This window comes from Mus caroli, unplaced genomic scaffold (assembly GCF_978045245.1).
Source record: "Mus caroli unplaced genomic scaffold, Mus_caroli_1 scaffold_19, whole genome shotgun sequence".
Lineage (NCBI taxonomy): Eukaryota > Metazoa > Chordata > Mammalia > Rodentia > Muridae > Mus > Mus caroli.
In genome coordinates, this window is record NW_028227274.1 from 7,777,911 (window position 1) to 7,804,732 (window position 26,822).

Sequence of the window (26,822 nt, forward strand, 5' to 3'; positions counted from 1 at the left end):
TACACACATGAATACATACACAGAAAGAGAGACTATATGGCAGCACTGTATTTGTGATTTGAGGATAGTTTTTCTTTCTTTCTTTTTCTTTTTTGTTTTTTTCGAGACAAGGTTTCTCTGTGTAGTCCTGGCTGTCCTGGAACTCACTCTGTAGACCAGGCTGGCCTGAAACTCAGAAATCTGCCTGCCTCTGCCTCCCATGTGCTGGGATTAAAGGCATGCACCACCACGCCCGGCTCGAGGATAGTTTTCTTAAGGAGTTTATAATTTAAGAGGAATAATGGATCATGAATGATTATCATATGATGTTTTAGAGTATGGTAGCATAATGTTTTAGTTTTTAGGAGCAATGAAAAGAGCATAATGGGATAATGGGTGTGGAGTTTTAGGTTGCGGAGTCTTTTCTTAGTAGATAGGATACTGCACTTAAATACAGTCAGCCAGAGAATCACAGCCAGGAGTAATAGGGTAACAGTTTTGAGTCACAGCATCTCAAATTAAGGCCCTGCCACTCAAACTGAGTACTTTGAAAAGTTATTTTGCCTTTTGCTTACAATTAAAATTAAGGAACAATAGGTTTTTTTTTTAATGAATATAACAAAAGGTAATATTCAAAAAACAAAAGTCCAAAATCTCTGATTAAAAATCATATAAATGAGAAAGGAGAGACGGCCTTGGAGCTATCAGCTGACTCAGATAATTAAGTGAAATGTCTTTTATGTTTGTAGTGCTCATAGGAGGCAGTATAGTGTAGCCAGACCTGTGCCTCAGACTCACTTTTCTGTCATAAATGCCATACTCACAGTGTTTGAGTCATTGCTCATCTTTTACAGATTCTTAAAGACACCCCCACCCCCACTCCAAACCCAGTGTACTGTTCTTCACAGCGTTCGGCAGAAGCAGAGGAACTACTATTCTTTGTAGGTAGATCATGCTCTAGAGGAGACGAAAGTGCTGCCACCAACTGTTCTTCCTAGGTCAGAGCCAAGTGTGGTTTGTCACTCATCCGAAGATGCTGTCTGCAGTAGGCCCTTACAGAGGACACTTAAAGCCAAAGCCTGAAGTGCCTAGACTAACTTCCTGTTCTGATTCCATTGCTTTGTAAATTCTTGTGAGCCTGAGCAACATCTTTTTTTATGCCTTGAGTTCCTTGTTTGTAAACTGTAGTGTTGTCTTTCTTTTAAGGCGCTAACACTTACAACCCATGTGAATGCTTTTATGTATACATTACTGTAACTCAGTTTTATAAGATTGTGAAAACAAAACTTTTATTTTTAGGGTTCTGTTAGAGTCTCGTAGAAAATCTAAGAAGATTACAGCCAGAGGAATCTTTGCTGGTGCCAGAGTGGTGCGAGGAGTGGACTGGCAGTGGGAAGATCAAGATGGAGGCAATGGGCGTAGAGGAAAGGTGTGTACTTTTTAGGGTTCACCGTCCACTAGAGTACCGTGTGTTGAGAAGATTTCTATTGCTGCTGTAAACACGTGTCTTTCCCATTTAAAGAAAGCAATGTTCCTGCTTACAAGTGCTACTGTCTCTTGAGAAGGCTGTTAGGCGGGTTTTACTTCAGGCTTCATGTTGGTTTTGCTCAGATACCGCCTTCCTGAAGACTCCATTTTGGGGCCACTCCTTCTTAAGTATAGTACCTCATGTTGTTGATTTTCCTGCTACTAAAGTTTTATCTGAGTGGCTGAGGGTGTAGCTCAATGAGAGAACCTCAAGATGTTCCTGGATCTGTTCACAGAGCTGTTGATAAGTATAAACATTATATCCATGTTTATATTCTATTCTTCTAAAGGTCTGCCACTCAGTAAGCAGCTACCTCCTCCTCCTCCTCCTCCTTCTTCTTTTTTTTTTGGTCTGGGGATCAAACAAAAGCCCTTGTGCATAAGAGGGAAGTGGTCTAGGGCCAGTATTTGGGTATGTTGCTTATATTTATCTTGGATTTCATTCTTTTTAGCTGATAACTAATTACCTATTGAGACAACAGAGATTACTGTATATGCTCTTCAGTGCTATATTGGATGGTCAGTGTCCTGAAATGAGTAGCACTTGGAAACATACATCTCCTCCTCAGATCCACTGCTGTCTTTTGAAAAGCTTGCTTGGGAGTAGGACAGAGGTTAAGCTCTGAGTACTGCTTTCCTCCAAGTTACACCAAACCAACAGAGAGAGAGGACTCATCAGTCAACCACTGACTTTTTTTTTTTTAATTTTTAATATTTTTATTACATATTTTCCTCAATTACATTTCCAATGCTATCCCAAAAGTCCCCCATAGCACCCCCCACTTCCCTACCCACCCATTCCCATTCTTTTGGCCCTGGCATTCCCCTATATTGGGGCATATAAAGTTTGCAAGTCCAATGGGCCTCTCTTTCCATTGATGGCCGACTAGACCATCTTTCGATACATATGCAGCTAGAGACGAGAGCTCCGGGGTTCTGGTTAGTACATCATGTTGTTCCAACAATAGGGTTGCGGCTCAGTGGGTAAGAGCACCCGACTGGTCTTCCGAAGGTCTGAAGTTCAAATCCCAGCAACCACATGGTGGCTCACAACCATCCATAATGAGATCTGACTCCCTCTTCTGGAGTGTCTGAAGACAGCTACAGTGTACTTACACAACCACTGATTTTATCTTAAATCGTAGAGCAGTAAAGCAAAAGGAAAGCCAGACAAGTGGGATTTACTATATTTCTGAACAGTTTATTAAGAAAATAAACTTCTTCCCTTTTTTTTTTAGATTTATTTATTAACTATATGTAAGTACACTTTAACTGTCTTCAGACACACCAGAAGAGGGCATCAGATCTCATTACGGATGGTTATTATTAATCCATGAAAAGAAAAAACAGGGTCACACAGGCTTTGCCTATCAGGCAGTCTGAGAGAGGCAGCACTCTAATAATGTCCCCTCTTCCTAGGTGACTCTAGCGTGTATCAGGTTGACATAAACAACAGAACACTAACCAGGCAGCACTTTTGGGAAAATGAGGAAAAGATATAAATAAAAGTAGGCATTCCTGAAGCTTTGAATTATCACAGCTTTAGTTGGTTGAAGTTTATCACAAGTTATACTTTAAGAACAAAATGAGAAAAAAAATGAATAAAACCATTTTGTACCCATATTACGCATGCACACATGTACATATGTTACTCTCGTGCGAGTGTGCACACACTTATACACACAATGAATCTGGATCAGAATTACTTAAGATAGTGCTAAATATACATCACCAAGTACTAATTATATTAGAATCTGAAGGAATGCTTCCAGTCTTGGCCCTTGCCCTGAGCAGAACTTGGGCGCAAACTCCACAGCCAGTCCCATAACACCCAGAGGAAGCCCCACTCACAGGTGCTTTAACATGCCCAGGATCACAGGAACACAGGATCCTAGGAGCTTGGTCACACCAGAATCTCAAGGTCCCAGAGGCAACTTGACTCCTAGGAGCTTGGACACACCCAGGATCAGGATCCCAGGATCTCAGAATCACAGAGAAAGCTTGACTCTGAGGAGTTCTGACACAACAGGGATCACAGGAAGGACAGGCTTCAGTCAGATATAGCAAGGGCAGGTAGCACTAGAGATAATCAGATGGTGGGAGGCAAGTGTAAGAACACAAGCAACAGAAACTAAGGTTACTTGGTATCATTAGAACCCAGTTCTTACACCATTACAAGTCCTGGATATACCATCACACTGGAAAAGCAAGATTTGAATCTAAAATCACTTCTCATGATGATGATAGAGGACTTTAAGAAGGTCATAAATAACTCGCTTAAAGAAATACAGGAGAACACAGGAAAACAGGTAGAAGCCCTTAAAGAGGAAACACAAAAATCCTTTAAAGAATTACAGGGAAACACAAACAGGTGAAGGAAATGAACAAAACCATCCAAGATCTAAAAATAGAAAAAGAAACAATAAAAAAGAAACAATAAAGAAATCACAAAGGGAGACAACCCTGGAGTTAGAAAACCTAGGAAAGAGATCAGGAGTCATAGATGTGAGCATCACCAACAGAATACAAGAGATAGAAGAGAGAATCTCAGGTGCAGAAGATGCCATAGAAAACATGGACACAACAGTCAAAGAAAATGCAAAAGGCAAAAGGATCCTAACCCAAAACATCCAGGAAATCCAGGATACAATGAAAAGACCAAACCTAAGGATAATAGGTATAGAAGAGAGTGAAGATTCCCAACTCAAAGGGCCAGTAAATACCTTCAACAAAATTATAGAAGAAAACTACCCTGACCTAAAGAAAGAGATGCCCATGAACATACAAGAAGCCTACGGAACTCCAAATAGACTGGACCAGAAAAGAAATTCCTCCGTCACATAATAATCAAAACACCAAATGCAACAAATAAAGAAAGACTATTAAAAGCAGTAAGGGGAAAAGGCCAAGTAACATATAAAGGCAGACCTATCAGAATTACACCAGACTTCTCACCAGAGACTATGAAAGCCAGAAGATCCTGGGCAGATGATATACAGATCCTAACAGAACACAAATGCCAGCTGAGGCTACAAACTTTCAATTACCATAGGTGAAGAAACCATCTTGGAATATCTTATTCCATGACAAAACCAAATTTACACAATATCTTTCCATAAATCCAGCCCTAAGAAAGAATAATAGACGGAAAACACCAACACAAGGAGGGAAACTACACCCTAGAAGAAGCAAGAAAGTAATCTTCCAACAAATGCAAAAGAATATAGCCATACAAACATAATTTCACCTCTAACAACAAAAATAACAGGAAGTAACAATCACTTTCCTTAATCTCTCTCTCTCTGTTTTTTTGTTTTGTTTTTCGAGACGACGTTTCTCTGTGTAGCCCTGGCTGTCCTGGAACTCACTCTGTAGACCAGGCTGGCCTCCAACTCAGAAATCTGCCTGCCTCTGCCTCCAAAGTGCTGGGATTAAAGGCGTGCACCACCACTGCCCAGACCCTAATATCTCTTAATATGAATCTATTGTAATCTATTGAAATTCAAAAATAGGAGGAATTAGAAATTTGTTGGCTGTCACCTAGTGGTCTCTCTAATTTGGTAATTGGAGCAATAGGTCCAATATTGTACAATCATATACACTTTCTGCTTGTTTGTATGTGACAGTGTCTTGCTGTGTGCCACATAATGGTCTTGAAATCATGCCTCTCCTATCTCAGCCTCTCTATTAGTAGGATTGTTTATATGACGTTTTTACAGTATACTATGATCAGAACAGCTTACATATTTCAAAATTATATAGCCAAAAGAAATGTAGACAATTAATTTGGGAGGTGGTTTGTAAGAGAATAACAAAGAGTGAGACAGAATGTTTTGCTTGATATTTATAATTATGTATCAACATTGAAGAAGACGACTCCTTTTTCTGAGATGAATGCTTTTCAAAATTATCACAGCCAATGAACCAAAATCTTACCCTCACCTAATGTCTGTGCCACCTTCCAGGCAGAATGTTTGATGAATGACTTCATGGATAGATCATCTTAATGCACACACCATTTCTTAAATGAATGCAACCTGTTCCTTGTGGGCTGAGAATGATGACAATCACTCAAGTCAGATCATAGCAGGAAATCTGTGTCCAAATAATTGTGCCTATAATTCATTCCTTGATGCAGCAGAACTGTCAACGCTTAACTTAGCTGCTATGGAGCTACTATACAATCCTTTGGTGACGTGAGGGACATTGAAGTACAGCCTTATTACCATGAATTCCAGTGTCTAAAAATTGTTCTTATTTTGCTTTTGTACCACAGTAAGAACCAAGATTTTAAGCTTTACTAAAAACAAAACAAACAAACAAAAAGACATTATCCTTTTATGCTCATTTAATAACATCTCTATCATTTTTATGATTGGTAGAAAATTATATATTATGTTGAATATAATAATAAAAAGAATAAAAAAAAGAAGTGGGAAAAAAAGAATCTTAAGGCAAGTCATTGCTACAGATGGATTACTGCACATTCACTTCAGCTCCTTATAAACTTGCTAGTTGAGATTGTACAGTGGTCATTTGGGCAGAATCCTAATGCACAGTGGAGTATTGTTGGACTAAATTTAGAAAGATGGTTGCCTCTTTTGAGAAATGGGTGGAGGGCGGTTGTGATGAGGTGTAGTGGGGACCTGAGAAGTCTGGGCTTCACTTTTTAAGACAGTGGAATAATTATAAGGTTGTTTATTTCTTTTTTTATTTTTAAAAGTATATTTCTAAAGTGTTACAATACATAAAAAACTTTCAAAGAATATATGGACTTAATAGTAATTTAAAGTATTTCTCATATGGTTCACTAAATCTTAAAAAATGAAGTCCTTTTATTTTTAAACTGTTCTTTAGTTCAGAGCAGAAAAGAAAGTTTAATATGTATTTTATTTAAAGTAATACTAGTCTGCTTTTATGTTTATGAAGTACTAATGATACAAGTTAGAATGGAACGGAAGTGCTGGCACACGCCTTTAATCCCAGTACTTGGGAGGCAGAGGAAGGTGGATTTCTGAGTTTGAGGCCAGCTTGTTCTATAGAGTGAATTCCAGAACAGCCAGGGCTACACAGAGAAACCCTGTTTTAAAAACAACAGCAAAAAGTTAGAATGGAGAAAAAAGTCATTTGAATTGTGTGTGAGCAGCTCCTTATTCTTAGTTGTAGACAGACCGAGCTAGAGAGCCAGCTTTGGTGCTCTCTGATGGCAGTCTATGTACTTGACTCTAGACCTTTAAGGAAAAGTTAGTAGCTAGTACCTGTGTGTGTGGGTGCATGTTCTTATACGCTTGTATGGGGTGGTGAGTAAGGAGAGAGAGAGAGAGAGACGAGACAGAGACAGAGAGACAGAGACAGAGAGAGAGAGAGACAGAGAGACAGAGACAGAGAGACAGAGACAGAGAGACAGAGAGAGAACAAGTTAGAGTTTAAGCAACCATGGATAAGAATCAATGGGTGTGGTGTGGTGTCTATGTGCCCACTAGCATGCTGTTCTAGTTGGAGTAGCCTGCTTTCGTGACAGCTGAGCAGCTCACTGCCACAAATATTCTTCACAACTTTGGATTCTAACTACAAAACAGGCTTATCATTGTTAAAAAATTTAAATTATGTGTTGGATAATTGGCTTAAAAGAATATGCTGTGTTCTTCAATTTAAATTTTGCATTATTCATTTTCTACTAATATAATTCCTCTGCCTCCTAATTAAAATTTTTTTTACAGTGATTTTAGAATGTACTCTCAGGTAAGGTCAGATGTGATGACATAAACCTGTAATGCAGATACAGACTTTGTGGTCACCCATGGCTAAGTTCTGACAACTTGCCTCAACCCCTGCCCTGCCCCAAACAAACAACATCAAAAACACCAGGCTGGGAATACAGCACTTCCCTATAGTATAGTGCTTGCCTAGCATACAAAAAAGCCCAGGGCTAAGTACCACCAGGGGAAAACAAAAGCAAAGACAACAACAACACAAACAGTTTTGTAAGTTGGATGAGGAGGTACACACATCCTACAGTCCTTTCCCTTGGGAGGCTGGGGCAGGAGAATTTTGAGTTTGAAGCCAGAGTGGGCTACTCCAGGATATTCTATCTTAAAACAAAATAAAAGTTAAAGTTCTGGAAAAAATTGTACTTTATTGCTAACTCAATAATGCTAAAAGTGACTTTTAGCTGATATTTTTCTTGATTTTGTTATATAGGTTGATAGATGAAAAGGTTTTTAAATTTTCAGTATAATTAAAGCATCTAACTGCTTTCCATTTTCTAAAACAAGTTTTTTTTGTTTGTTTGTTTGTTTGTTTTTTTCACCCTAAATTTTTATTAGGTAACGGAAATCCAGGACTGGAGTGCATCCAGCCCACACAGTGCAGCCTATGTTCTCTGGGATAACGGTGCTAAGAACCTTTACAGGGTTGGCTTTGAGGGCATGGTGAGTAGTGAAGAAGCACACCTGTGAGAACTGGTCCCACGCCGTGTGTGCACTGCTGTGTGTGCTCTGACGAGACACCCTGGGGATTCACTAGGACAAGAGATCCTCACACCTGACACCTCTCAGTGTGTCTACACTGCTTAGTTGTAAACATGCTTTTGCCAGAGTCAATGTTTGGGCATCTTACTATATGTTATTTTATACATGCCTTTGTAATGTAAATGTAGTAGATTTATCTCTTAAAATCTAGCAAAAAAAATTAATAATTATCTGTAGGGGACTCTGGAGTAGACCTGGAGGCTAGTATTAAAATGAGGTTGTTTCTGTATTCTATGCTGTAGTAGCTGATAAAAACTTTAATTATTTTTAAGGAAGTTTTTTTTTTTTTTTTTTTTTTTTTTTAAAGTATAGAGTTGATGATTAAATGTGATTATCTTGTGGCATATGCAATCCCAGCACTCCAGAACTAGAGGCAGGAGGATCTCAAGTTCAAGGTCAGCTTGGGCACATAATGAGACTGTGTCAAAAATTAAAAAACAAGGTAAAGCAAGAAAGTGATAAACTCTGCTTCAGGAGTGCTGGTGTTAAAAGTGTGCACCATCATCACCCAGCTACCAAATGCTTTATTAATGTTAAATTTTATCATTGGATATAGGGTCAGTTCATTTCCTTGCATATTCATGACACTCATGTCTCTCCATGCTTTCAAATTGTGAGTTGTTTTGTTTTGTTTTAAGACTCCAAGTAGCTCATGCTTTGTTTACTATGAAGATGTATATGCTGTGTGGGTTCAGGCAGTTAAATGGAGAACATATACAGGTTGATGGCTTATGTGGTTAATAGTATTATTTAATGAGTTGTCCTTTGAGGGTTACCTTTCCCTCTCCATTGCTGCAGGCAGGGTAGCAGCCAGTATGCTTGTATATGTTTTTGTGTATTATGGATATATTTCCTTAGGATAGATATACCTAGAGGTAGAATTACTGAGTCAAACTATTATGTTAAAATAATCCCAGCCTTTGTCTGGGTCTGGGATTGAGCAACCTTTCATGGTTAGTGGCAGGGTGGGCTGTTACAGAGTTGGGTTCTGTGTGTATGTGCCAGTTACCTGCTGTTACCTGCTGTTTACACCAGCTGCTTTCAGACTTCTTCTTTTTTTTAAAATTTTTGTTTGTGTTTTCTTTAATTCACTTCAAAGCTTTCATAAGTAACACCCAAGAATGCCTTAATGTCCACATTTCTTGTAACACATAGTCATAGGTGTCTTCTCATTCGGGTACTTAAGTAAGAATATGTTTTTATAGAAATAAGTGGGAAGGCACTTAATTAGCCAGATAAATGGGGCAATTACCTGTGAAGGATGAAAGCTGGGTTTGCTTCCATTCTTCTCTGCTTCTGCAGGCTGCTTGGCTTTACATTATTTCCCTTCTTTCTTGTATTTGCTTTATCTCTGTAATAGACGTGTGAAAGGATCAAATGTAGTGAGAGTTTTGGTTTATTTTGTGTAAAGTTATTTTAAAATTTCAGGGTGTTGTACACACCTCAGATACTGGGTATTTCTGAGAGTTTATTGTGTGCCATGTGCTTTTGAAAGTTCTGTAATGATGATGGGCCAGTGCTGACTGTGGACTTTAAAATTAGATAGATAGCTGAAGGTACATAAGGTCTTTCTGCAGATGAGTTTTCTGCCCTAATAGATGTTATGAAAGTAGAGTTGACTTTGGCATCCTCCCAGCACTGCCTCTGCCACAGATGCTGAGTGGAGCTTGTTGCTTTGCATACTGTGCCTCATTTCAAGTTTTAATGGATACCTTTCTGCTTTCGTTTCTTCTTAGTCTGATCTCAAGTGTGTCCAGGATGCCAAAGGAGGTTCTTTCTACAGAGATCATTGCCCTGTGCTAGGTGAGTTAGCAGATAAAGAAAATTTCCAAATAATGAGTCAGGTTTATAGAATTAGTATAATGTCTCAATTAGACAGGAAAAAAATTGATTATCATTAAAGTTATATAGAGAAGTACTAAGTTTCATTTTAGTTTTAAGACAATTATTTCTTTTTATGATTTATTTAGGCTCAGAATGAGTTGTCATGTCTTGGGAATTGATGTGCTATTTGTATCATAATGTATATTTAATATACTTTTAACTGAACTTACACCATTAAAATTTTTGTATTCGGTTATATCAGTGTTGTATCTCCCATACTACTGAGGAAAGAATTTGACAATTTTGTGATTATTAATACCTCACACTTACTATAAAACTAATTTCTTAGTAAAAGAATAGCTTCAAGATCAAGGTAATATAGTAAATATAATTCAAGGAACATAAATGTTTTTAAAGAGTAAAGAAGCCAAATCTGCTTTTGTTTATAAACTAATTATTGTTGGTGTGTTGTGATGGGCCCACAGTCTCCAAGCACTTTCCTCCCTGGTAGTGTGTGTGCTTTCATTTCACTTGCCTTCTTGTCAAAGCATGCTGTTTTCTTTCAGCCTACTTTTATTTCTTTTTAAAGGAGAATATAGGAATATGCACATGCGTTTGGCTAGCTCACTTTCTTACTTTCTTTTGTGCCTTTATAAGGAAAGTGTGGACTCAACATGAACATTTTGATCCCTCCATGAAGTGTTTGATGACTTTAAATCTTTGTCCCAGAATCTTTATTTTTAATTGGCCTTAGTCAGAAATGCAGATTTTGTTTGTTAAAAAATACTAAGCACATTTGAGGAAATCTAGGTTTCCCCTTTAGAGTCTATATTTAGTTACTATGGTTACCGGGGCTCTGGTGCAGTGCAGGAGTCATCCAAACAAACTGTGAGTGTTTTTATCTTTCAGAACTCTATGTTTATTTTTATTTAATGTATGTGAATACACTGTAGCTGTCTTCAGACACACCAGAAGAGGGCTTCGAATCCCATTGCAGATGGTTGTAAGCCACCATGTGGTTGTTGGGAATTGAACTCAGGACTTCTGGAAGAGCAGTCTGTGCTCTTAACTGCTGAGCCATTTCTCCAGCTCCCAGAACTGTATATTCTGATGTAGGATTGGTAGTCTTTCATAGATTTTGCTTCTACTTAATTTTTATGAGTGACTGTATTGTTAGAAATTTCTTGTACTTGGTTTGTGGTTTTGTGGACCAAGCCCAGTGTCTTCCATCTTCCTGACAAGAGGTGCAGTGCTCAGCTCCATGCTTCTTGGCAGCTTATCAGTTAATGTTGATTTACTTTTTTTGTGTTTGAGAACTCTGTTCTAAAATCTTATACTCACTTGATCACAGTTAGTTTTGGGGTCTTGTAGCATAGCATAGTGACTTTAGTTAACAGTAATGTCTGTTTTGCATCTCAAAATAGCTAAAAGAGAGAATTTGTAATTCTTTTATTATAAAGGATATATATCTGAGGTAATGGATATGCTCATTATTATTCTTATTTGCTCATTACACATTATATGTATCTATTAAAATATCATAGTGTATCCATGAATGTATTGAATTGTCACATCATTTAAGTAAAACTATTTGATTCTAAGAGAATATTATGAATAGCTGTTGGTCGATAAATGGCGTAATCTAAATGTGAAAAGTGGACTCTTACACAAAAACACTACAACTAGCTAGAGAAGATTAAAAAAAAAGAAATGGAAAATTAACATAGATCTCTGTCTTAGCTAGGGGTTTCTATTGCTGTGACGAAACACCATGACCATAAAGCAAGTTGGGGAGGAAAGGGTATATTCAGCTTATACTTCCGGATCATAGTCCATCATTGAAGGAAGTCAGGACAGGAACTCAAACAGGACAGGAACCTGGAGGCAGGAGCTGATACATAGGCCATGAGAGATGCTGCTTACTAGCTTGCTTTCCATGGCTTGCTCACCTACCTACCTTCCTTCCTTCCTTCCTTCCTTCCTTCCTTCCTTCCTTCCTTCCTTCCTTTCTTTCTTTCTTTCTTTCTTTCTTTCTTTCTTTCTTTCTTTCTTTCTTTCTTTCTTTCTTCCTTCCTTCCTTCCTTCCTTCCTTCCTTCCTTCCTTCCTTCCCCCCCCTCTCTCTCTCTCTCTCTTCCTTCCTTCCTTCCTTCCTTCCTTCCTTCCTTCCTTCCTTCCTTTCTTCCTTCCTTTTTTTTGTTGTTGTTTTTTGTTGTTTTGTTTTGTTGTTTTGTTTTGTTGTTTTGTTTTTTCGAGACAGGGTTTCTCTGTGTAGCCCTGGCTGTCCTGGAACTCACTCAGTAGACCAGGCTGGCCTTGAACTCAGAAATCTGCCTGCCTCTGCCTCCCGAGTGCTGGGATTAAAGGCGTGCGCCACCACTGCCCAGCTTCGCTTTCTTACAGAACCCAGGACCACCAGCCCAGGGATGACTCAACCCACAATGGGCCATAACCCCCACCCCTCATTGGTCACTGATTGACAAAGTGCCTAACTTATAGCTGGATCTCATAGAGGCATTTTCCTCAACTGAGGGTCCTTCTCTGACACCTCTAGCTTGTGTCAAGTTGATGTATAAAACCATCTAGTATAACCTAACCAGTCCAGATAGCAAGGTAGTGATCGCACAAGCATGAATGCAGTTGCATACTGCAGTAACTGCCTTTTTTCATCCATTAATTGTGTTTGAAATTACAGGTGAGCAGAATGGCAACAGGAATCCTGGTGGATTGCAGATTGGTGACCTGGTAAATATAGACCTTGATCTAGAAATTGTCCAGTCTTTGCAGCACGGTCATGGAGGATGGACCGATGGCATGTTTGAGACTTTAACTACAACTGGAACCGTCTGTGGCATTGATGAAGATCATGACATTGTAGTACAGTATCCAAGTGGCAATAGGTTGGTACTGTTTCCTGGGTCTTGATGACAAAGTTAGCACACAGAGATAAGAGCCTTAAAGAAAGCAAGTACAGTGCTGAAACTCAGGGTTTATTGAATTTAGTTCTTAGATAACAGATTCAGAGCGTGTGGGGAAGGCAGTGAGAGACGTGTATGTGTGTGATCACATATTTATAATAAAACCTTTTTATATTTAACATGCTGTGGCATGGTAGCTTACACTGACAATCTCAGCACTGAGGATATTGAAATAGGAGGATTATTGCAATTTCAAAGCCAGTGTGGTGGTTTGAATGAGAAATGTCCTCCATAGGCTCAGAATTTGAACATTTGGTCCCATTTGGTGGTGATGTTAGGAGGTGGCGCCTTGCTGGCAGAAGCACTTGAGTGGTGGCAGGCTTTCCAGCTTGCTCTGCTTCCTTTGTGTGGTTGAAGTTGAGATCTCTCAGCTTCCTGTTGCAGCTGCCTGCTGCCATGCTTCCTCTACCATTATGGAGTTTCTCTGCAATTGGACCCCAAAACTATACTTTTTGTTCTATAAATTGTTTTTCATTTTGCTATTTTATCACATGAACAGAACCCGAATAAAAGCAATTCTATGTGCTATTAATATTAGGTCCAAAATTAGCTAAATATTCTTTGTTCATGATAGACTGTAACAGTCCATTGTGAATGAAGAGCTGTAACACTAAAACTCCTTCGGCTCGTATCTCTGGGATCCTCTCTCAACAGCACAGCTTTCTTTGCTTTAGACGCGTGCATGCCTCTTGGTCTTGTCAACAGTGTAGTATGGCATGCATGGAGAGCGGTACCGACTGTAGGACTGTGTGCATTTCCTCCTTTGCATCTTTTTATACTGCTCCCACGTGTGAATAGCTCTTGTTTGTGCTTTGTCAGTAGATTTTACTCCTTTACCTCGTGTACATATCAGGTTTATGAGCTTTGAGCTTTGACAACCTTTCCCTCTACACGCCATGGTTTGAAGTTCCCTATTATCGGTTAAAATTATTAGTGACTCTGTATCTTGATCTTGAGTTCTTGGAGGCTTAGTATATACCTTTTATTTTATTTTGGACCTTGTTAAAAGTGTAGTTAAAGGCCATACCTAATATGAGTGTCTGTCTTTTTTTTTTTTTTTTTTTTAAGGAGAGGGATTTATTTACAATAGGGAAAACTGTATCAAGTTGTTTGCCTAAGTATGGAATCTTCTGTGATAATATCCAAGTATTTGTGTGTGCGTGTGCATGCGTGCATATGTATGTTTGTTAGTTGTGTTTTGGGGACATGGTTTGGATGTGTAGCTTAGGCTTCCCTGGAACTTACTCTGTAGCCTTGGCTTTTCACAAACTCATTAATCCTCCTCCCTTGCATCCCTTGCCCATACTGGAATTACAGCTGCGCACCACTACCACTAGCTGTTTATCCAGATCATCAGGGTGCACACACTCGTATCAGCAGATATAGAAATATTTTAGAACATATCAATTAGGTCAGAAAAAGACATGAAAGGACAAATGTAAGGGAGTGGAAAGCACTCTATTTAGAGGGAGAGAATTAAGTCCATACTACTGTGTTTAGGTGCTGTTGTAAGACTTATGTTTTACAATGTAATTTTGGGACGTAAAGGACACTGGCTGATGAGAAAGAATAGAATTTTCTTTATCGTTCTTTAAAAAATTGTGTGTGTGTGTATGTGTGTGTGTGTATATAAACGTGTGCACTTATATTGAAGTCAGAGGACAGCTTCCAGGATTTGGTTCCTTCCTTCTATCATAGGTGGTCCTGGGGTTTAAACTCAGGTTGACAGGTCTGGTGGCAAATGCCTTTAGTTGTTGAGCCATCTTGCTGATCCCTGAATATGATCTTAACTATTCAAGAGACCCTTTCCCTCTGGGTTGCTTTAAAAAAAATTTACTTGCATGGTTATAATATTTTATTATTTATGTGTATATGAGCCTGCATGAATTTATGTGCACCATATATGTGTAGGAGCCGTTGGAGGCCAGAGGAGGGCTTTGGACCCACTAGGATTTACTTAAAGGTGGTTGTGAGCTCTGACTGTGGATGCTGAGAACCAAACCCAGGTCCGCCACAAGAGTGTGTTTAACCCAGAGGTTCTCAGCCTTTCTGGTGCTGAGACTCTTTAATACAGTGTTCATGTTGTGTGACCCCCAGACATCAAATTATTTCATAACTCTTAATTTTGCTACTATTACAAATCCTAATTTAAATATCTAGTATGCAGGCTATGCAACCCCAAAAGCATAGTGACCCACAGGTTGAGAAACACTGGCTTAACCACAGCCCCAACTTGCATGGTTCTTGGGACCAGGTTTCTTTCTTCCCTTCTTTTTTAGATTCGTTTAGATTCTCTTACTCCAGATAAGCACTTAGATTCTGAACAGTGCATAAAATGCAAATAATTTGGGAACTTCTTTGAGAAGGTATCTTTTTTGCACTGGAGTTCAGTGTGTAGTTAAGTGGAGTGTGTTGTGCATGTTTTGGTACATTTGTTTGATGAGATATGGAGTAGTCAGGAAGATGATAGTAGTACAAAGAAATGCTTATGTAAAACAAAGAAGCCATCATTTTAGATTAGGGACATAGCTCAGTTGTAGAGCATTCAGCTGGCATGAATGAAGCCTTGAGTTCAATCCACAGCTCTGCATGAATATTAAGTATGGCACATGTCTGTGATCTGAGCATTTGAGGTACAGAGGCAAGAGGGCAAAAGAGGAAGATTGTTCTCAGTATGTTTGAGGCTAGCCTGGGCTATATGAGATTCTGTCAAAACAAAAACAAAAAACAAAATAAATTTGATTTGTGTGTGTTTCTGGGAAATTGAACCCAGGGTTTGGTGAGGCCAGACAGTGACTATCACTGAGGCCCAGACCAGATATTTTTGTTTGTTTGTTTTGATACAAGGGTTACAATTATGGAAAACATTTATGTGTGGCAAATTAAAACTAGATAGTCTTTTAACTGTGAGATTGGTAGTCGTATAGGACAGTGATTTCAACCCTCCTACTGCTGGGATCCTTTAATGCAGTCCCTCATGTTGTGACACCCAGCCATAACATTGTTTTGTTACTATTTCATAACTGATTTTGCTACTATTATGAATCATAATACAAATATCGGATATATACAGGATATCTGATATGCAACTCTCAAAGGGGTTGTGACCCATAGGTTGAGAATCCCTGATATTATAGGGAGTTTGGCTAGGATAGAATGATAAATATATATGTGTGACCAGGAAACTTTCTTAAACTGCTCTGAAGAAACCACCTCAGTGTGCAGTGGAGGTACATACAGTGATGTTCTTTATGTATGCTATGTACTGGTAAACATCAAAAGTTAATAACAAAATTCAGAATGTAATTCCAGAGGGTTGCTTTATTATTTTGAAGTAGTACAGAGTTTTTCTCCCTGCAGTGTTTAAAGATATATTGAGTGAATTCACTTGTTCTGAGCCTGGGTTCTGTTTTTGTAGATGGACTTTCAATCCTGCTGTTCTCACTAAGGCAAACATTGTCCGAAGTGGGGATGCTGCACAGGGTGCAGAAGGAGGCACCTCGCAGTTTCAAGTGGGTGATCTTGTGCAAGTTTGTTATGATCTGGAAAGAATTAAACTTCTCCAAAGAGGACATGGTGAATGGGCTGAAGCGATGCTTCCAGTAAGTATATGTAAATAGTTTGGGAAAAAATATTATACTGTGCTTGTAAAATTAATTAGCTAATTAATTAAAGCAAATTAATTTTAGAAACAATTGGAGTTGAAAGTTACATAAAAAAGTCACTCAGAATGTAATTGCAAAGAAAGACAGTGCACAGAAAACTGACAAAAGCTAAAGTCAAGCAGTTCAAAATCAGCTAAAATAAATGAAGGATATGCCAAGACACAGAAGAATGAAAGAGCAGGAATGAGGTGTTAGAACATAAGAAAGAATTCAAAAGAAGAAAAAGGTCATTTAAAAAATTATGATTGGCTGAGGAGATGGCTCAGTTGTAAAGTACCTACCAGGCAAGCAGGAGGACTGATTCCTTCACCCCGAACCATGTGAAAGCCATGCATCTGTAACTCCAGCATTGGGGAGCAGAGGGGAGCAGCAGGTCAGTGGAGCTTGCTGGCCTGCCAGGCCAACAAATGGGTAAGTGCCAGGGTCCACAAGTTGGTGGGGGGAGGGAGGGAGGGAGGAGAGAAAGAGACCTTGCCCCTGTCTGAGATGATAAGGTAGAGGCTAGGGAGAAGTGGTTCAGCATGTAAGGGCTGATGATCTGACAACATCTTCAGGACCCACATGATAGGAGGAGAGAATTGCTTCTGCAAGTTGTCCTCTGACCTCCACTTATACCATGTCATGGGTGCACACATTTGCATTCTTACACACACCATAAATAAAAGTGTAATTAAAAAGTGGAGAGTGATTGGGAGACATGTGGTTTTTGGCATCCACGTGAGTGAGTGTGTGTGTGTGTGCGCTTGAGCATGACCTTCTTCATGTACCACACACAGACACACATGCACACTATATGCATACGTGCAAATACAAGCCTTTTAACAATGGTGGTTAAGCTGGGTGATGGTAGAGCACGCCTTTAATCCCAGGACTTGGGAAGCAGAAGCAGACGGATCTCTTGGGTTTGAGGCCAGCCTAGTCTACAGAGTGAGTTCCAGGACAGCCAGTGCTGTTCAGGGGGGAAAAAGGTGATGGTTAAGTTGGAAGGAACACAAAACAAGTAATTACCACAGATAATACCTTAGGAGCAATAGAAGCATCAAAGCATGAAGAATTTAAATATGAATGACATGTAGAGAATATCTGACATATTCATATGTAAGCCCCATACAAGGTTTGAAACAGATAAAATTCTTTTTTGGTCTAAATAACATCTTGTGAATACCAGCCAGCTGTCTACCACTAAGCTAACATTTGTAATTCCAGCTAAATGTTGTTGAAATTGAAAACAGATTTGAGGCTGAACTTGAAAGGGAGGGCACATGACATACCCAGGAACCTACTCGGATAGAGTGACTTGAGTCTTTGAGAACATTTTTTCCGACTGCTAAAAAAAAAAGGGTCAAATTATTATAGGTCATTACAGGAAGAGGAACATTTTTTATTGAAAAATATCTCTGGGTTTCATGTAGAAAACAGTGATAATATAATTTAAAAAGAAAAGGTATATTTAGCCAAACTAACTTAACTCCAGGGGTTGTAAGTTGCTTGAGTATGTAAGAATGTAAAGGCCCTGTTCTCATCATCCTCGGTAACCTACTAAAGAATGGTACACTGATGCAATCCAGTGACAACCCGCCAGCTGGTCATGCTGTGTATTTGTTTGGTTAATTAATTTGAAAGGGCAACACATACAGTGATTATATATTCTAACAGCATAACTGCAACTGTCAGAAATGGAAATGAGGAAACATGAGAAGTTTAAAAGTTTGTTTTTTAGCTGTGTTAACCATCATGAAATACTATTATTTAAAATATTGAAAGCCTGGTGTGCAATGGCTGCAAATAGCAGCCTCTGTGGTAGTGCACTCAGCCTGTTGCTTGTGTGAGTTGCCCTAAGGGAGCTTAGACAGTTTTGGTGGGTATGCCTATTTTTTATTCCAATGCTGTTCTCCAGGTAGGCTTTAGACAGAGATCCAGGGACCTTTGAAAAGTCCTAAGGCATTAGTGGCCGGGATTCACATTGGACAGGTCATGTTTATCTGCACTAAGAATAAGACACATGATAAGTGACCTGTAGAGAGCCAAGGTCAAGTCCTGGCCACTGGAGCATCCATACCTAAAAGAAATGGTATGGATGCTCCACGTCATCACATCTAATTTAATGAGTTTTAAAGACATGGTAGCTAGAAGTGGCTGGTTCCAGATGTCCTTGAGATCAAATATTTTTATCCCCAGCTATTGTCTTCTGGACAGCTGGTAAGGACCCAAATTCCTGAGGGCTTCCACTGTGTGGGAATTCCATACTCCACTAGTCATGCTCATTAATAAATATTATATCCAGTCTGCCTCCCTCCCTCCCTCTACACACTCCTTCCCTCCCTCCCTCCAATTATTTGCTTGTTCGTTTGTTTATTTATTTATTTGGTTTTTTCAAGACAGGGCTTTTCTGTGTAGGTGTGCTGGAACTTGCTCTGCTGACTCTGCTGGCCTTGAACTTGGAGATCTCACCTGCTTCTGCTTCCTAAGTGCTAGGATTAAAAGTGTATCACCACTGCCAGGCTCTAGTCTGCTTTTTAAAAGTGTGTGTGTGTGAAGATGTAGGGAAAAGGAGGGGGAGGGGTATGTAAGAAGAACACACAAATGACTAACTTCAATATTGTTCATACTACAGAATAGACATTCATGTATATGAGTCTTTTTTTTTAAGAAGTAAGGAGATGTATGGTCATATTTGTATTTATATAAAAATATTAGTTAAATAGAGCTGTTAAGGACAATGTAAACTTTATGTTAAAAAAAAGATAACTGGAGATTTAAACTCGGTTGTAGAATGCTCACAACTGGCTCACTATAGTCTGTAGCCCCAGGTCCAGGAGATCTGTGGCTCACTGTAGTCTATAGTTCCAGGTCCAGGAGATCCGTGGCCCTCTTTTGGCCTCTGTGGGCACCTTCATGCTTGTGGTTCACATATATGCACTCAGGCACACACGGATACATTTAAAATACGAAGTAAGTTTTTAAAAAATAAAAAGATGATAAAGTAAAACCCTGCTTCTGACTTCGGTCCATGAAGAAGCCTGTAAGTAATGAGAAGGGAGTAGCAGTGACCAGCTCAGTGTAGGTTATGATTCCAGACAACCTTCCCCTACTGAAGAGGAAAGTTACAGAGAATGGGCCTTGTACCAGATAGTGAAAAAACGTGATCAGGGATTTGTAGAGTTGTACTCAAAGAATGAACAGCAAACTTGAAGAGCTCTTACTGGCAACATGCAGAAGGGTAGACAAGCCTGTTCAGCTATACCAGTTAGCAGAATTAAGATTGTGAGTCAGGTAATCCCATTTCTTCATATTATTTATAATGAGGGGAAAAAAGCATATAGACTTTGAAATTTTTGAAAAGACTTACTTTGTTTTTTAGGATTATTTTGTGTCTTTAAGTGTATATGATCATGTATGTGCCTAATGCCCAGAGGTTGGAAGAAGGCATCAGATCTCTTGGAACTGGATAATGGATGGCTGTGAGCCACCATGTGGGTGCTGGGAATTGAACCTCGTCCTTTGCAAGAGCAAATGCTTTTAACCGCTGAGCGCATCGTTCTGGCCCTCAAGGTTTATTTTTTATGTTTGTCTATGGATCTGTGCATGTGTGCATATGAATGCACGTGCCTCAGGAGTCTAGAAGAAGGCATCAGATCTCCTAGAGCTACAGTTATAGGTGATCGTGAGACAACCATAGTAGGTGCTTTGAAACTAACTTAGTTTCTCTGCAAGAGCAGTATGTGCTCTTAACTGTTAACTCATGATCTTTGGATCTTCATTTTAAACAAACTAAAATGTTGTTTATGTGACAGCTGGAAATTTGAATACTGATATTTTATGCTTTATGATACAGAATTGCTGATAGTGTTTAGTGGGTAGATTATAGTATAGATCTGTTAATAATGTTTGTTTTGTGTGTATAGGCTGATGTAATCTTTTTTTTTTTTTTTTGGTTTTTCGAGACAGGGTTTCTCTATATAGCCCTGGCTGTCCTGGAACTCACTTTGTAGACCAGGCTGGCCTCGAACTCAGAAATCCACCTGCCTCTGCCTCCCGAGTGCTGGGATTAAAGGCGTGCGCCACCACGCCCGGTTTTTTTTTTGGTCTGATGTAATCTTGTAATGGAGAATAGGTGGGGGCGGATATATGAAGATTGGCTGATAAATATTTTTAGCTATTGGAGAGTACATGAAAATTCAGTATACTCTTAGCCTCTTAGCTACTTTTGTTTGCAGATTCCCATAATAAAACATCAAAGGGAAGATGAAAAAGAAACAAAAACATTTTATGTAGAATTTATTAAATATGTATGTGTGTATATACAGATCTATACCCATATCTATATGAGAGACAGACAGAGAGAGAGAGAGAGAGAGAGAGAGGAAGAAGAAGAAGAAGAAATGGGCAGAAAGGCAAGAGCATTATCTAGAAATAGTGGGACTCCTTTTAAGAAGTGCTGAGTTTAAAATGCGGCTACTAAAAGTGCTTGTTTGTGGATTAGGTGTACCCATGAATGTAAAGGTCTTAGAACAGTGTTTGTCATCTGGTGAGAACTCAGGTTGCTACTGATATCTGTGCACAGCTCACCTTCCTACTAGATGTAATATACATGTTATTTCTTAAAAAGCAGTTTCTTTACATTTTTATTTTAGAGTAAGTAATACTTCATGTTTATCAGTGTTTGCCTATATACCTGTGTATATCCCACATGTGCTCTGCTGCCTGGAGAGGTCAGATGAAGGTGTGGGATCCCTTGGAACTAGATTTAGTGTTGCTTGTGAGCCACCTGTGGGTGCTAGGAACAGAACCCGGAGCACCTGCAAGAGCAGGTGCTCTTAATGGTAAGCTATCTCTCCAGCCCCATTATTCAGATATTTCAAAAAAGATACTATTAAGTTTGTGACTAATAATCTATTTGAGTATTGTTACCTCTCAAAATTTTAAAATTAGTGACTAAGTAAAATCAACACTTTAAAATACATAAGGTGATGATTGCATTTAATAATACATTTTTCTTTTTTAAGACTTTAGGTAAAGTTGGCCGAGTACAACAGATTTATTCGGACAGTGACTTAAAGGTGGAAGTCTGTGGAACATCTTGGACGTATAACCCTGCAGCAGTTTCCAAGGTGGCCCCTGCAGGATCAGCCATTAGCAATGCATCTGGTGGTAGGTTTGTCTTGTTTCCCTAAAGATCTCAGATACCCAGATCTCAGACTGGACATGGCAGCACACACTTAATCCCAGCACTCAGGTAGATCTCTGAGTTCAAATCTAGCTTGATTTATAGTGCTAGTTCCAGGACAGCCAGGGATACACAGAAAAACCCTTATTTGAAAAACAAACAAACAAAAAGAAGTTCTCATGCACAGATGGTCATGTCTGTGCACTTCCAGATAGCACAGACTCAGGTGGACATTGAGTACTTACTTTGTAAACTTTTCTTTTGTTTCTATTGCTTTGTTTTTCTAGGCAGGGTTTCTCTGTGTAGCCATGCCTATCCTCCTGTCTCTGCTTCCTGAGTGCTGGGAATAAAAGCTTGTGACACCACTGTCCAGCTACTTTTAAACTTTTTCTTTTTTTTACACCTTCCCCTCCCCTCTCTGCTCCTTCCCCTACCATCCTTCCTTTCAGTTCTCCTCCTTTTGGTGTACTGAGTATTCATTACTCTGCCTAAGGTGCTCCTGGAAAGGTGCCATGAATGTGTGCTTTTCCTTGGGTTTATCAAGGTTCTCGGTACCAGAGAGACACTTGAAGTTTAGTTCTTATCTCAATCAGAAATGGATTTTGTTTTGTTTTGTTTTACTTTTTTTTTTTTTTTTTTTTTTTTTTGGTTTTTCGAGACAGGGTTTCTCTGTGTAGCCTTGGCTGTCCTGGAACTCACTCTGTAGACCAGGCTGGCCTCGAACTCAGAAATCCGCCTGCCTCTGCCTCCCGAGTGCTGGGATTAAAGGCGTGGGCCACCACGCCTGGCTGGATTTTTTTTTTTTTTTGTTAAAAAAAATATCCTCTCCTAGCTTACTTTTTATTTCCAACATTATTGCTAGAAGATGTGTTTCTTCCTGTATATTTTCCCATCAGTTACAGTAACATTAGAACCCATGGTGTCTTAGTTAGGATTTCCATTGCTGTGAGAAGTTGCCATAACCAAGGCTACTTTTATAAAGGTTAACACTTAATTTGGGCTGCTTTACAGGTTCACAGGTTCAGTCCATTATCATGGCAGGAAGAAAGGCAACTTCCAGGCAGACATGGTACTGGAGAAGGAGCTGAGAGTTCTGCATCTTGATCCAAAGGAAACTAGGAAAAAGCTCTCTTCCACATTGGGTGGAGTTTGAATGTAGGACCTCAGAGCCTACATAGTGACATGCTTCCTCCAACAGGGCCACACCTATTCTAACAAGGCTACACCACCTAATAGTACCACTTTCTGGGCCAAGCATATTCAAACCACCATACGTGCTAAAATGTGAATTTGCTGAGTGCTTGGCTAAACTTGTTTCTAATGTCCTTCCTTCATATGCTCTAGCTTTGTGTGCACAGTCTAGTTTATTCTGCATCATTTTCTAAGTGACTGTATGTGCACTTTTGCCATGTAATAGAAGAGAGAGGACCATAGTAGTAAATGGAACATACGAATAAACAAACAAACCAAACCACTGGGTTAGTAGATGTGGTGGTTATATTTGATAAGTAGAGGCAAGAGGGATCTGAGTTTGAGGCTAACCTGGGTGTCTTGAAATCCTGTATCCAAAAAGAAACGATGATTTCAGATTTTATTTTGTAATTTTATTTTTACTTTTCTCTCTTTTGAGTTCCTGTTGCAGATTGCTAGTATCCTGATAACTTAAGCTGTGTTGATTTCTATTTTGAGCTAGAAGCATCATGTTAGCTTGGCTACATACAAACTAAAAAGTGAAGAGTAATTATACCTACTCTCAAATAATTGGGCTTGGTAGGCATTTTGATTTTTCTTTTACCCCACTTTGTGATTACTTTGCTTTTGAGTAGAATGAAAAGACTGGAGCTTGATATCTTCTGTTTTACTATTTTGGAAAAACAGTCAAGTAGCACTTAACAGAGCATGCTCTTATCACGTCTGCATTCATAGTCAGCAGAAAGTTGATTTCCTCCCAAAATGTTTTTCCTGATATTCTAGAGGACATCATTTCTGAGTTATAATTGCTGCTCTGTTGAGTTTACTACAGAGTGGGATGTTCTGTTGTCTGTAGTGAAGAATTAAGCTCTAAAAGGCATTCCTATCATTGTGGGATTGCCATGCTAGTGTGTTTATAGTATCTTTAGTATGACTAAATCTGAAATTATTTTAATCTGTAATGCTTTACTTTTTCTGTATTTACAAGTTGAAATACACGATTTGAAGACTCTTAAAATATTTATGGGGTTGAATTTAATGGAGCTTGGAATTAACGCTTATTACTTGCACAGGTAGCTGTCTGTACACAGTAGAAATAGCATTAATTTAGAAATAGTAAAACAGAGAAAGTGTTTAGGAACATGGAGAACATCTGTTCCTTTAACACCTTGTTTTGTGCCTTGCAGAAAGACTCTCCCAGCTTCTGAAGAAATTATTTGAAACTCAAGAATCTGGTGACCTCAATGAAGAGCTGGTTAAGGCTGCTGCCAATGGAGACGTGGCTAAAGTGGAAGATTTGCTGAAAAGACCAGATGTGGATGTGAGCATTTCAAAAACAACTTTGAGGCATTTGCAAAAGTTGTAGTTTAATGATTTAATAAAGGCTGACGTCTTTTAGCCATCTGGAATTGGCTCTTGCAGTTGATAGGAAACATGAACCTATTTTCATTTTTCGTGTAGATAGTGTTTTTAGTACTAGATACTGAAACTACCACCTTTTCTCCAGTGCGTTCTCCTTCCAGTGCACAAATCAGCTGCTGCGTACTGATACAGGGGTTGGTTGTTATTCGTATCTGTTATGTGTAAGTGCCTGGCTGGTTTACTTATTGTAGTTTTGAATATATTTTGAAGTCAGAGTAGTGTAGTAGTCTTTGCTCTGTTCTTCCTGATCTTGTGTGTGTGTGTGTTTTCATAGGGCATTTAGGTTTTTTTTTTTTCTCTTTTTTAGTTTTTAAGTTTTTTAGTATTTAGTTGTCACTGGGATGCATTGTAGGCTGCTTTGGCTCTTTGACTGTTGACATTCATGATGTTTGTGTGTCTTCCTGTATTTATGTGTCCTCTTCAGTTTCTTTCCTCAGTAGTTTAGAATTCCATCATAGAAATCTGTGACCTCTTTGGTCAAATTTATTCCTTGTTACTTTTTGGGTCCCCGTTGTAACTAGGCTTGACAAGCTTTCTGTTTAGATGGCTTGCTGGTGAGGTCTGCCGGTTCTGCTAGCGTGTTTGCAGTTTGTTGATTAATTCAAGTAGTTTTTTTTGGTGGATTCTTTACACTTGCCATCCATCTGTCTGTCTTTCCCCTTTTTTCCTTCTGTACTTAAGTTCCTTTCCTTTTCCCTCCTTTGGGTTTTTCAAACAGGATCTTGTTGTATAGCCCTGGATGGTCTCCTGCCCCAGCCTGTAAGATGTTGGATAATGGACATCTTCCATAGTGTCTGACTTTCTGATTTTCTGTGTAGAAATCATGTTCCCTACAGACAATGACAGCTTGATTTCCTCTTCCCAGGTTAGATGACCTTTGTTGTGGTGGTGGTTGTATGTTTGTTTTCCTTTGATTGTGTGCTCTGTGACTACCAGGTGGAATAAATAGATAGTAATAGTGACCATCTTAGCCTTGCTTCAAATCTGAAAACGTTATCTCATTTAGCCTGTTAGGTGCTGTTTACTGTATATGACTTATATCGAAATATATTCCATCAATATTAATTTGTTCAATTTTCATCATAAAGAAATGTTGGATTTTATCAAGTACTCTTTTTTTTAGCATTTATTGAGATGCTCATGAAATTTCTTGGTTGAATCTCGATGTAATTTTCCATTTCTTTGCCTGAACTACACTGATTGTAATGAATGATTTTTTCTTTTTTTGGGGGGGGGGTCGAGACAGGGTTTCTCTGTGTAGCCCTGGCTGTCCTGGAACTCACTCTGTAGACCAGGCTGGCCTCGAACTCAGAAATCCCCCTGCCTCTGCCTCCCGAGTGCTGGGATCAAAGGTGTGCGCCACCATGCCCGGCTATAAATGATCTTTTTAAAAGGGATATTTTCCTATAGTTTTGTTTTGTGTGTGTCCTTGTCTGGTTTTTATATAATAATGTTTACCTGATAGAGTTTGGAATAATAATTGAAGAGAATTGGTGTTCATTCTTCCTTGAGAGGTGCAGTTGAATGAAGCAAGTCTGGGACATTGCTACTGACTCCCTTACATGTTACTTTCCGTCCAGGCTTTCTGTTTTGTGAAGATTCAGTGTTGAGAGAGAGGATAGGATGGATGCATATGTCCTATGTATCTATCATTAATTTGTTGAGGATCCCTGGCCGCTCAGGGCTCCTTTGGTGCTCTCCAGGCTGTTGGCTCTAATATTTGCTTTTCATCTCCAGTTTTCAGTTTTCCTCCTTTCCTTTAGTCACGCTAAGGATTGGTCTATTTTATTTTATTTTATTTTGTCAAAGCACACTCTGTTTACTTGATTTTATTTTCAGTTTTCTGCTTCATTTATTTCTGCTCTGATCTGTGAGTTCTGGTCTTGAGACCCTGGCCTTGCATATGCTTACCTGCTTCAGCACACACTCTGATCTTCAGGATCCTGTGCCCTCTATAGATGTTGGATTTCATTGTGTTTTGTATTCCTTGGAGCACAAAGATAATTGGTGTGATGGTTAATGTGGATTATCGACTTAATTGAATTGAGAGGCATCTAGGACATTGGTAAAATAAGTGTGTGTGTGGAGGAGGAGAATATTTCCAGAAAAATTCCAGGTAGTGGGTGGAGAGTTGAAGGATATCTTTGAATGTGTGCAATTCAAGCCAATAGACTGGGAGTACAAGTAAAAGAAAAGGGGGAGGCTAGCCCAGTACAGGCATATCCTCCCTCCCTGGGCTATTATGAGGTGCGCTGTTCTGACCTCCATGATGGTCTAAGGCATAAAACCTTCCAAAAATGTGTATTAAAAGAATCATTCCTTCCAGTTGTTATTCTCAAGTATTTGTCACAAGAAAAAAATCTTTTTTTTTTTCAGTTTGTATTTTTATTAGATAGTTTATTTACATTTCAAATGTTATCCCTTTTCCTAGTTGCCCCTCTGAAAACACCCTATTCCTTCCCCCCTCCCCCTGCTCACCAGCCCACCCACTCCTGTTTCCTGGCCCTGGCATTTCCCTATACTGGGGCATAGAACCTTCAT

General features: G+C 39.1%; 1 protein-coding gene and 1 pseudogene across 3 annotated transcripts in view; both read left to right on the top strand.

The window, feature by feature from the left end:
• Mib1 (MIB E3 ubiquitin protein ligase 1) overlaps positions 1–26,822 on the top strand; it is a 97,835-nt gene that overhangs the window by 16,255 nt on the left and 54,758 nt on the right. For all 3 annotated transcript variants that reach the window (XM_021150154.3, XM_021150153.3, XM_021150155.3), the window contains exons 3-9: positions 1,279–1,408; positions 7,833–7,937; positions 9,773–9,839; positions 12,554–12,758; positions 16,255–16,438; positions 21,508–21,652; positions 24,047–24,180. In XM_021150154.3, the coding sequence (XP_021005813.1) occupies positions 1,279–1,408; positions 7,833–7,937; positions 9,773–9,839; positions 12,554–12,758; positions 16,255–16,438; positions 21,508–21,652; positions 24,047–24,180 (970 nt within the window). The remainder of the gene's footprint in view (positions 1–1,278; positions 1,409–7,832; positions 7,938–9,772; positions 9,840–12,553; positions 12,759–16,254; positions 16,439–21,507; positions 21,653–24,046; positions 24,181–26,822) is intronic.
• LOC115029962 (small nucleolar RNA SNORA70) lies at positions 18,236–18,356 on the top strand (annotated as a pseudogene).